We start from the raw sequence: 12,500 nt of genomic DNA on the forward strand, positions 1-12,500 counted from the left end.
CTTTTTTTCAACGTTTCTTTCCACCAAAAATAGGAAAACTAATTCAGTTGTAAATTGTAAATGATGTAAAGAAATATTTGTAAAGAAATATTTGTAAATTCTAAAAAAAATATTTGTAAAGTATAAAAATATATATAATTTGTAAATTTTTTTTTTTTAAATTGTAAATTAAAAAAATATATATAAAATTGTAAAAAAAAAAATTAAAAAAAATAAATTGTAAATTATAAAATAAATTGACGAAAGCGAAAGCTTTTGAATCTCAAGCCATGAAGAAATTCGCATCGACCCGCACCGAGAGGTCCGGCACCCCATTGCCCCCCCCCCCCCCTCACCTCCACCTTGTAGATGTTGGACGGGTGGTCCCTGCGGCCGCAGAACTCAGTGAGGGTCTTGCAGCAGCTGTCAGGCACCATCCTGCCGGCGGCGTCTCTGGTGCGGATCCAGGCGCTCTCAGCCCAGTCCGACGAGCTGTTGCTGCCGCAGCACTTGAACTGAGACAGAGGGAGACAGGTTTCATATCTCTGGGGGGGTTGGAGACGTCAACTTGGAAACGTTAGAACTTTAATGGCAGAGTTTCTAGGCAAAGACAAACAAAACTCTTTGTGTGACCGGCTGGTTAGCTTAGCTTAGCATAAAGACTGTAAACAAGGGGAAATTGCTAGCCTGGCCAAAGGTTAATAAGTACGGGACTATTTTCTTGGGGCAGGAACTTCCTTCTCTCCGGTGGCTGACTGACTCAATTATGAAATGCTGCAGCACAAAACCACAACAAGTTTGTTTTTTATTGTTCTGCACGTACGGAACAAAGTTAAGTCGAGAGCTTCAGGGGGCTGGAAGCTGGATTTGATGTGAAGGTGACGAGTTCACTACAGGGTGCAGACGAGTCCACTACAGGGTGCAGATGAGTCCACTACAGGGTGCAGACGAGTCCACTACAGGGTGCAGACGAGTCTATTAAGGGTGCAGAGGAGTCCACTACAGGGTGCAGACGAGTCCGCTACAGGGTGCAGACGAGTCTATTAAGGGTGCAGAGGAGTCCACTACAGGGTGCAGACGAGTCCGCTACAGGGTGCAGACGAGTCTATTAAGGGTGCAGACGAGTCTATTAAGGGTGCAGACGAGTCAGCTACAGGGTGCAGAGGAGTCCACTACAGGGTGCAGACGAGTCTATTAAGGGTGCAGACGAGTCCGCTACAGGGTGCAGACGAGTCTATTAAGGGTGCAGACGAGTCTATTAAGGGTGCAGAGGAGTCCACTACAGGGTGCAGACGAGTCCACTACAGGGTGCAGAGGAGTCCACTACAGGGTGCAGAGGAGTCCACTACAGGGTGCAGACGAGTCAGCTACAGGGTGCAGACGAGTCAGCTACAGGGTGCAGAGGAGTCCACTACAGGGTGCAGACGAGTCCACTACAGGGTGCAGAGGAGTCCACTACAGGGTGCAGAGGAGTCCACTACAGGGTGCAGACGAGTCCACTACAGGGTGCAGACGAGTCTATTAAGGGTGCAGACGAGTCCGCTACAGGGTGCAGACGAGTCCACTACAGGGTGCAGACGAGTCCACTACAGGGTGCAGACGAGTCCACTACAGGGTGCAGACGAGTCCACTACAGGGTGCAGACGAGTCCGCTACAGGGTGCAGAGGAGTCCACTACAGGGTGCAGACGAGTCCACTACAGGGTGCAGACGAGTCCGCTACAGGGTGCAGAGGAGTCCACTACAGGGTGCAGAGGAGTCCACTACAGGGTGCAGACGAGTCCACTACAGGGTGCAGACGAGTCCGCTACAGGGTGCAGAGGAGTCCACTACAGGGTGCAGACGAGTCCACTACAGGGTACAAGAGTCCAGTCTTTGAAGTTATGACCAAATGAATATGTATAAATCATAGTTCCTCTCTGTCCTTCAGACCAGCGCGTCATAAACGTTGCGTCACACGTTCGTATTACAGTCGGCATGTTGCCGTGTCTCAAAAGGGTCTCATTGTGTTTGCTTGGTCAATAGTTTAGGTAACATAAGATGAATAACCCCCCCCCCCCCCCCCCCACACACACACACACCCTGCCCCGCCCCCCGCTCACCTCCTGCTGCAGCTTGTCCACGGCCCTGGTGACGTGCTCCTGGGAGCTCTGTTTATACTTCTGGGTCATGGTCTCTCTCAGGTTCTGCTTCAGCTCCTCATTCAACTGTTCAGACACACACACACACACACACACACACACACACACACACACAGATGTATGAACTGTATACATGTAGCGGGCGGTCTGGGGGCTGGGGGGGGGGAGGCTCAGTTTCTATGGCAACAAGCCAGCTGGGAAACCACTGTAAATCAAAGCGTGAAGAAGATATCAAGGGAGTGAGTGATGAGGGGAGGAAGGGGGGGGGGGGAAGGAGACAAAGACAAAGAGAGGTTTCAGGTTTACCTGCCGACAGTTTCAGAAGGAAACGCTGCGGCAGAGAGGTCGAAAACAACGGCTCAACGTTCAAAATGGATCGAAAGCAGTCGGACCTGCAGACGTCGACGTGTAAACTTGGGCCGTCGACCAGAACTGTGCATCACGACCCCACACAGCCGCTAACCTAACGGAGACACGGCGTTTTCTACTGTGCTATGACTTTCGGCTAACGGAACTGCCGCTACACACACACACACACACACACTTCTGAGTCGATTAGCTGCATACGTCGCCGCTTGTGCAATCAAAACACGCTGAAGGTCACAAAAAGGGAACGAATATATCGGCGTTTGTTGCTAAGTGTCGGAGCACGTGTGTCTTCGCGTGTCTTTGAATTCAACGCCAGACGGTAAAGAGCGTTTTTTGGCGTCGGCTACAAATTGTCGTTTCTCCGGCGGCGACACGTGACACAAACGCGTCTGTGGAGTTTTGTTTCAGGGGGGGGGGGGGGGGGGGGGGGGCTCCGTTTCAGAGCGATTAAATCCCAAATTAAAGTCTAAATGGTTGTGACACGGCGTAACGAGGACGACTCGAGGCCTTTTTATTTCTCCCATTCCGTCTGGACTAAATGCACCGAGAGTAATGCGCTCCGTCTGATATCTACATATTTTTTCGGAGGGGGGGGAAGGGGGGGGGGGGGGGTAGTGGTCCGTTTGATATCCACGTCCCGGCAATCCGATGTAACCGCGTTTCGCCACTCGATTGACGAAGAGCCGCTCCATCGATTCTTTTTTCCTATCAGACGGTGTGTGAATCTCAGATGATGGTTTTATGATTTACGGTCGACTACGATGGGTTCTTTTTATTACTTTAGTGACAAGGGGGAGGGGGGGGGGGGGGGGGGGGTTACCTGCTTATTGTAGACGTAAGCCAGGACGCCAGCCAGGATCTCCAACAGGAAGATACACAGCAGCAGGATGAAGTACTGTGGACGAGAAGAACGAGGAGAACCAGGCAGTTAGAGGACGGTCATGTGAGAACAATGTACAAACAGGAGCGCCATTTATTCATCCAGAGTCGCCTCGTTTTGGAGGCATCGGCCGTACAGACGTCTCCAGTCCAACGGCCAGATGAAACGCACGCCGACGAGGTACGCACTGAGAAATCTTCACCAAAGTTAGGAGTTCCTGCACGGCCGACGTCGTGGGGTTTGATTCCCAGCAGTGGAATTAACGGAACGAGTGCAACCGTGCCGGCCCATTAAAATAAAAACGTTTCGTCCCACCAGGCCCACGGGAGTTAGAGGCAAGGTCTGCGAGAAGAGATATTATCAGACCTCATAAAAAAGAAAAACCTTGACCTAAATTCCTCTGGCCTGCTGCAATGAGAGAGAGAGAGAGAGAGAGAGAGAGAGAGAGAGAGCGAGAGAGAGAGAGAGATTAAAGCTCCTACGAATTTAAGCTGTGTGTTGATTGTGGCGGCCCCCGGTGGACCAAAGTGGTAGCGCTGCAGTCCATCGTTTTGCGTAAAAAAGTTCTTAAAAGTTCCATTTAATTTGAAGTTACTCCGTCTTCGTCACAACTCTTCAATAACAATATTTAACGGAAATGTTCAACGACTTTTTTTTTTTTTTTAAAAAGGCATAAAATGAGAGTTTTAGAGGCTGGAAGATGAACAGAAACACACCAAAGCCGCGTGGCAGCAGTCTGCATTTCTATATTAATGAACGTAAGCTCCGTCTTGCTATTAATTAGGTTTTAAAATCAGTCTTAACTTTAACAAATGCATTTGTGAACGATTACCTATAAACCATTTTTCCCCCTCAGCTCAGAACAGGGACTCCCGGGCTAATGGAGGACTGGTGCTGGTCCCACACGGACCCGAGGAGGCTGAATTACTGACTGCAGCGACCTCTTTATGATCGCAGGCTCTCTCTCTTCCTCTCTCTCTCTCTTTATGTGTGAGCTGCCATTCTCCTCCCGGGGCGACCGAAGGGAACAGAGTAATTACTGGAGAAACAACTGTGTGCAAAACTATTTATAATGTTTCTTTTTCTGCACTGGCTTTAAACGTTCTGGCTGAGAGAGAACACACACACACACAGTATTTATGTTATTTAACACTGTAAATAAATTAGATTTATGTCAGTAAACACCATAAATAACACACACACACACACACACACACACACACACACACACACACACACACACACACACACACACACACTCACACGCCTCATATTGTCCTCAGAAATGAGCAATGATCTTAACCAAGTCATGAAAGGTCGGACCGGGGAGCCGAGCAGCCGACGGAAAAATGACCGATGAAGCGGCGGATGCTTTAATTCGTTTGCCTCTGCAACAAAAAACATTAAAATTCACAATTTAATAATAATATATTACATTAATATAACGATTCAAAGTTGGACGGAGAGAAAATAAATACGCCGTGTGCGTACGAAGGGGGTTTGGCCCGTTAGGGCGTCGTGAAGCACACGTCATTCAAACTCAAAAACAAAGCGGCGACGTATGCAGCTAATCGACTCAGAAGTGTGTGTGTGTGTGTGTGTGTGTGTGTGTGTGTGTGTGTGTGTGTGTGTGTGTGTGTAGCGGCAGTTACGTTAGCCGAAAGTCATAGCAAAGTAGAAAACGCCGTGTCTCCGGCTGCAGATTAGCGGCTGCGTGGGGTCGGTGATGCACTCAGCTGCGTTAGCACTAGCGGACCCTAAGATATGATGCGGTTTGATGCGGTTTGATGCGGTTTGATGCGGTTTGATGCGGTTTGATGCGGTTTGATGCAGCAGAACTGCCGGACTGGCCGTGGTGCACGATCCTCCGGGGCGGAGATAATGAAAGCTGACCATAATAAATTGAATTTGAATCTTTTTTTCGGCAGGAAGAGGTTTATGTCGAGGAAACTAAAAGAGAGAGACTCAAGACTTGTAACTGCACCAAGTCAGACAGGTCCGTTCCTTCACTGAGATTCATCGACCTAATCTCCTCAAAACTACACGATGCACCCGGGACGAGAGGAACTCAATTTACACACAAGTGCCGACTAATAAATCTGGAGGTGACTCCACATCTCCTGCGTACGGACGGATCTGGAGACCCGTCACTGTTCCTCAGTATTCAGTGTGGAGCACCTCAAGCTAATCTTTAGTGTGTCATAATGCGTCTTATTGATGCTACCGTGAACATGTCCTTTTGAAATACTTGTGTTTATGTGTGCGTTTGTGTTCATGTGGGAACGTGGGACATTTCAACCCTTATAACTACGGTTCTTTTCTGTACATTTTGTTACTTTTGTACTATAATATTTAAACAGTGCACTCTAAATCAAATTCATTATTATTATCATTATTGGTATTAGCGTCTTTGAGGATATATAAAAGGAGGATATCTAGTTTTAAGTCAAATGACACTGGATTTGCAATCTTACCCTTTATATTTACTCTTGAAATTTATATGAAAAAGAATATTTAGAGAATAAAAACAGCAATTCCATTTGCCTTCGTACGGTCGCATACAATTAAAAATATGTTTTTTGTTTCTTTGGTAAAACATTTTAGTCGTTTCCAGTAATAAAATGAGTGTTTGGCATTCCTCGTCGTTGTTTATTTGTTAACAATGATTTGCCACAACTCCGTTTTCAGCCTCTCACCACGAGCAGGAGCTTCCTCTGCTCCCTGAAGGTGGCGCAGCAGCCCAGCACGCCCGTTACCATGACGATGACTCCAGCCAGGACCAGGATGTAGGCGGAGGCGGCGTAGGTCTTGGAGGAGAGCAGGCTGATGTAGTCGCTCTTCACCCCCAGGGTCCAGATGCCCACCCCCATCACGGCGCCGCCCGCCAACTGGGAGACGAGAGAGTCGCACATTTAATCCATTAATTGAGAAAATCACTGGCAGATTAATCAACAAATTAAATACTAAACTCTTCTCTTTTTTTTTTTAACCATTCGTTAGTTGGGGAAAAGGCTTCTTTTTTTTTTACAGGACTTTAACCCTACAAGATGGACTAAGCCATCAAAATAAAAAAGCTTCAATCCAGCATATAAATGTCATTAGTTTGAGAGAATATGAGGAAGATTAAAATCAACGTGATGACATCTGTCGCCGCGCCAACGCAGTCCATTTAAAAAGCCTAATTTAACTTTAATAAAAGAATAAAGCAGGGGGGGGGGGGCTAGACACTTGTAACCGCACCCAGAGAAAGATATTTACTCTCTTTCCTCACTGTTACGTTTAAAATGGGAACCACAGGGGTTCAATGGTAATATTAATCACAGTAATATTATTTATCCGAGTGCGTTTGGTTTTTAATTCTTTATTCTCGTACGGTTCCTCCTGCAGTCTAAACATGTCCACTAACAGAGAGACATCACGTCCAACCCCCCAAAAAAAGTGAGATGGAACTTTTTTTTTCACCTCGAGGGGAAAATGTAGGACATATAAAAAAATAAAGATTATCGATAAAGTGCGAACCAAATATCAGGGATTCTGAATCTCAATAGTTACAGATGACCCAACGCTAATAATAATAATACGTTTGACATTACAGCTGCATGTGGTTCTACCCCTCCTGTGTTCTAGAGGGGAGGTTCTCATCTCTCTCTAAGGAACCCGTTCCCAGCCTCGACTTTATCTCCACATTGTGCTCAGAGCGAGCTGCTCTTAAATTAAATCAAAATGAATGGAACAGCGAAGTGGCCTAAGTGTCGACTTAAAATATTAATGCGCTCTAAATCTGGATGTAAGTACTAGCAGATATTGGTTTAGGGGCCACGTCTTAAAAGATTAAGATGTATAAAACCTGTAAATGTTAAAAAATGTAATAAAGAGAACAGAAAGAAATGGGGAAATATCGGTTTCTGTGCCAAGAGATCATTTCATTAGATTTAGTCAACACATAATAGGTTTAATGCATTTACAGTGTACTTTATTATAATATTCTAGTTTACTTTATAAAAGAAAAGCTTGAAGCTTGAGGCAAAGAGACGTCATGACGCCTCTCTGGCTCCAGGGGGCTCCAGAGGTCAAACGGGGTCACGTGTTTGCAGTAATCGCTCCATCTGCTCTCTGTGTCTCAACCTGCTGTTGAAACTCAATGAAGCACATTTAAACTAACAAAAAGGATAACTGTGGCGCCCTCTGGTGGCAGCCGGAGGTACAAGCCGGAAACATTGAGAAAGGGACCTTGAAGTCAGTGCCTTTCCTTTTCTGAGCAACTAAAACAAAGTAAAAAATACGAGTTCTAACGTGTTAAAATCTGGTCCAAAATAACCCCGAAACGCTAAAATGTCATCTTTTAGCTCCTTTTATGTATTTTATACTTCAATCCAATGCAAGTTATTACTATTATAGTTATACTATTAAAAACTTTGCTCTGTTTAAATGTTATTGTTTGCTCAAAACGCATCTCCTTGTTTATGTTCACAAACATGTTCTCCAGATCAGTAACCGATCTGGAGAACATGTGTTAGTAACCGATCTGGAGAACATGTTTAGTAACCGATCTGGAGAACATGTGTTAGTAACCGATCTGGAGAACATGTTTAGTAACCGATCTGGAGAACATGTTTAGTAACCGATCTGGAGAACATGTGTTAGTAACCGATCTGGAGAACATGTTTAGTAACCGATCTGGAGAACATGTTCAGTAACCGATCTGGAGAACATGTGTTAGTAACCGATCTGGAGAACATGTGTTAGTAACCGATCTGGAGAACATGTTTAGTAACCGATCTGGAGAACATGTGTTAGTAACCGATCTGGAGAACATGTTTAGTAACCGATCTGGAGAACATGTTCAGTAACCGATCTGGAGAACATGTGTTAGTAACCGATCTGGAGAACATGTTCAGTAACCGATCTGGAGAACATGTTCAGTAACCGATCTGGAGAACATGTGTTAGTAACCGATCTGGAGAACATGTGTTAGTAACCGATCTGGAGAACATGGTTAGTAACCGATCTGGAGAACATGTGTTAGTAACCGATCTGTAGAACATGTGTTAGTAACCGATCTGTAGAACATGTGTTAGTAACCGATCTGTAGAACATGTGTTAGTAACCGATCTGTAGAACATGTGTTAGTAACCGATCTGTAGAACATGTGTTAGTAACCGATCTGTAGAACATGTTTAGTAACCGATCTGTAGAACATGTGTTAGTAACCGATCTGGAGAACATGTTTAGTAACCGATCTGGAGAACATGTGTTAGTAACCGATCTGGAGAACATGTTCAGTAACCGATCTGGAGAACATGTGTTAGTAACCGATCTGGAGAACATGTTTAGTAACCGATCTGGAGAACATGTTTAGTAACCGATCTGGAGAACATGTGTTAGTAACCGATCTGGAGAACATGTGTTAGTAACCGATCTGGAGAACATGTTCAGTAACCGATCTGGAGAACATGTGTTAGTAACCGATCTGGAGAACATGTGTTAGTAACCGATCTGGAGAACATGTTTAGTAACCGATCTGGAGAACATGTGTTAGTAACTGATCTGGAGAACATGTTTAGTAAACGATCTGGAGAACATGTGTTAGTAACCGATCAGTAGAACATGTGTAAGTAACCGATCTGTAGAACATGTGTTAGTAACCGATCTGGAGAACATGTTTAGTAACCGATCTGTAGAACATGTGTTAGTAACCGATCTGGAGAACATGTTTAGTAACCGATCTGGAGAACATGTGTTAGTAACCGATCTGGAGAACATGTTCAGTAACCGATCTGGAGAACATGTGTTAGTAACCGATCTGGAGAACATGTGTTAGTAACCGATCTGTAGAACATGTGTTAGTAACCGATCTGTAGAACATGTGTTAGTAACCGATCTGGAGAACATGTTTAGTAACCGATCTGTAGAACATGTGTTAGTAACCGATCTGGAGAACATGTGTTAGTAACCGATCTGGAGAACATGTGTTAGTAACCGATCTGGAGAACATGTGTTAGTAACCGATCTGGAGAACATGTGTTAGTAACCGATCTGGAGAACATGTGTTAGTAACCGATCTGGAGAACATGTTCAGTAACCGATCTGGAGAACATGTGTTAGTAACCGATCTGGAGAACATGTTCAGTAACCGATCTGGAGAACATGGTTAGTAACCGATCTGGAGAACATGGTTAGTAACCGATCTGGAGAACATGTGTTAGTAACCGATCTGGAGAACATGTTCAGTAACCGATCTGGAGAACATGTGTTAGTAACCGATCTGGAGAACATGTTTAGTAACCGATCTGGAGAACATGTTCAGTAACCGATCTGGAGAACATGGTCAGTAACCGATCTGGAGAACATGGTTAGTAACCGATCTGGAGAACATGTTCAGTAACTGATCTGGAGAACATGTTTAGTAACCGATCTGGAGAACATGTTCAGTAACTGATCTGGAGAACATGTGTTAGTAACCGATCTGGAGAACATGTTCAGTAACCGATCTGGAGAACATGTTTAGTAACCGATCTGGAGAACATGTTCAGTAACTGATCTGGAGAACATGTTTAGTAACCGATCTGGAGAACATGTTCAGTAACTGATCTGGAGAACATGTTTAGTAACCGATCTGGAGATGAAGATTTGTCTTCTTTGTAAACATTGTACATTATTTTAACTTAAAGCCTCAAAAGAATAGAAGCTGTAAAAAAAATTAAAAAAAACAACTATGCAAAATAACCCATCAGGGAACGGGGGGGTTCAGAACGAGAGCGTCACGCAGAAGGAACACTGGAACCGTATCACTTGTTTTTCGGGGAGGGGAATTCAGGCTTTGAATGCATCTCCTGTGTCCTACTTCGACAACGGGAACCGGAACAGCAGCCGGCTGGATGAAACGTGGCTTTGTTGGACCGGGGGGGGGGGGGGGGGGGGGGGGGGGGGCAGAATTAATGTGCCATGTAAAAAAACAAACACGCCAAACAAACAATGTCAACACAAGGTCATCTTTCAGCGCATGTAAGATAAACAAACTAAAACACAAACACAGCAGCGTCGACTCACCCAGAAGAAGAAGTTGAAGGCGAACAGCAGGTACTTCAGGCAGACGGTTCCACACGGTTCCTTCTTGTCCTTGTTGGCCCCCATGCTGCAAAAGACGGCAGACCCCAGGTCAGTTGTGACCAGTCAACACGGGCGTCGGTACGGCATGTCAGAGCCGCTGGCATCAGTTATGTTTAATAACCACGAGGATGTTTAATAAACTCCACACATAAAAAGGGTTAAGTGAGGTAAAACGGTGCCAATGGGAGCGGGGGTTCGATGCCTGCTGTCCCCATTCGTCAGTGTTTGATACGCTTTGGTACTTGGTCTTCATCAACAACAACAACAACAACAACAACAACAAAAGTATTGAAGGTTTGATTTCCTACTTTAAAATTAAAGTTAGACCCCAGCTGATTTAAGAGATGACACACTATGTAAAAAAAATTGTTTGTTGAAGGTTATTAAGTCACAAATACAAATGTAATTAGGGTTGAAACTTAATATTATCCTTTTCTTAATAATACGGTCGATAAAAACAAGAATAAAAACTGCGAAAAACCTATTTGGGCCTCGGCGACGTCTTCAATCTGGAATTATTTATATGACCAACAGTCCAAAACCCAAATATATTCAATTTACTGTCATGTGATAAAGAAAAAACGATTAGATTAAAACAACAACGATGAGATCCCCCCCTCAATGCGACACACTGTACCTTTAAGATGAAAAAGGTAATGACCCACCGAGCTGAGTCATTACAGGTGTGTGAGGAGAGAACCATGACTCAGGACCGAGTGGGAGCGGAGAACCACCACCTCACTTCCTGTCCAACTGCTTCTAGAAGAACTTTTTTTACCCCCCCCCCCCCCCATTGTTTCATAAATCGAGTTTTAAAAAAAGATGGAAGCTCACTCAGTATTTATTCACCGTATTAAAAACACGCCAAAAGGTGCACACGCTACTTCCTGTCTTCAGGTAAAGATCGTTTGCTCTTTTTAAACCCTGCAGTGTCCTTGGCTCACGAGCCCAGACTCGCCCTCCACCAGCTGCCTCCTTTTCTAAACTCCCCCCTCCCCCCCATGTCCACGACTACGATGAGCACTCTCACATGAGAGAGTGAAAGAGTGCATCTGGGCCTCCGTCTGGTGGCCATCTGTCCGGGTGGGACCACTTAGCGTGACCTTGTTAATTAAATTCAAACAACAGCCCACGGAGAAAAAACTGCTTAGTCAAGAGAGAAAATGTGTCTGTTTAAAAACACGGCAGGAAAAATAAACACGGACGACTCCCAGGTCGGAAAAACGCCATGGCAGCGACCTGTCAATCACCTTGTGGCCCCGCCCTAAAGCATATTTGACTCTAAATGGACCATAATTTACTAAATGAAGACTTGAAACTAGAGATTGAGACCATAAACTCATGTTTACAATGTTTACTGAGGGAATACATCAAGAGAAGTGGAGTCATTTATATAGACTTCTATACAACCAGAGGAGTCGCCCCCTGGTGGTCAGGAGAGAGAACGCAGCTTTAACACATGAAGCATAGACTTCTATACAACCAGAGGAGTCGCCCCCTGGTGGTCAGGAGAGAGAACGCAGCTTTAACACATGAAGCATAGACTTCTATACAACCAGAGGAGTCGCCCCCTGGTGGTCAGGAGAGAGAATGCAGCTTTAACACATGAAGCATAGACTTCTATACAACCAGAGGAGTCGCCCCCTGGTGGTCAGAAGAGAGAATGCAGCTTTAACACATGAAGCATAGACTTCTATACAACCAGAGGAGTCGCCCCCTGGTGGTCAGGAGAGAGAACGCAGCTTTAACACATGAGGCATATACTTCTATACAACCAGAGGAGTCGCCCCCTGGTGGTCAGGAGAGAGAACGCAGCTTTAACACATGAGGCATATACTTCTATACAACCAGAGGAGTCGCCCCCTGGTGGTCAGGAGAGAGAACGCAGCTTTAATACGTGAAGCATAGACTTCTATACAACCAGAGGAGTCGCCCCCTGGTGGGGACATTAGAGGGAACGTAGGTTTAAGACATGAACCATAGACTTCTATACAACCAGAGTCGCCGCCCCCTGGTGGACAT

General features: G+C 45.2%; 1 protein-coding gene across 3 annotated transcripts in view; it reads right to left on the minus strand.

Moving 5' to 3' along the window:
- The window catches only part of LOC117750211 (CD151 antigen-like), a 28,777-nt gene that overhangs the window by 14,091 nt on the left and 2,186 nt on the right, over nt 1-12,500 (minus strand). For 2 of the 3 annotated variants that reach the window (XM_034561308.1, XM_034561300.1), the window contains exons 2-6: nt 10,419-10,503; nt 6,065-6,256; nt 3,309-3,383; nt 2,081-2,185; nt 336-494 (exon numbers count right to left, since the gene is read on the minus strand). In XM_034561308.1, the coding sequence (XP_034417199.1) occupies nt 336-494; nt 2,081-2,185; nt 3,309-3,383; nt 6,065-6,256; nt 10,419-10,502 (615 nt within the window). In that variant the 5' untranslated portion in view covers nt 10,503. The remainder of the gene's footprint in view (nt 1-335; nt 495-2,080; nt 2,186-3,308; nt 3,384-6,064; nt 6,257-10,418; nt 10,504-12,500) is intronic. The other variant, XM_034561315.1, reaches the window with a different exon arrangement.

The sequence above is a fragment of the Cyclopterus lumpus genome, chromosome 3 (assembly GCF_009769545.1).
Source record: "Cyclopterus lumpus isolate fCycLum1 chromosome 3, fCycLum1.pri, whole genome shotgun sequence".
Lineage (NCBI taxonomy): Eukaryota > Metazoa > Chordata > Actinopteri > Perciformes > Cyclopteridae > Cyclopterus > Cyclopterus lumpus.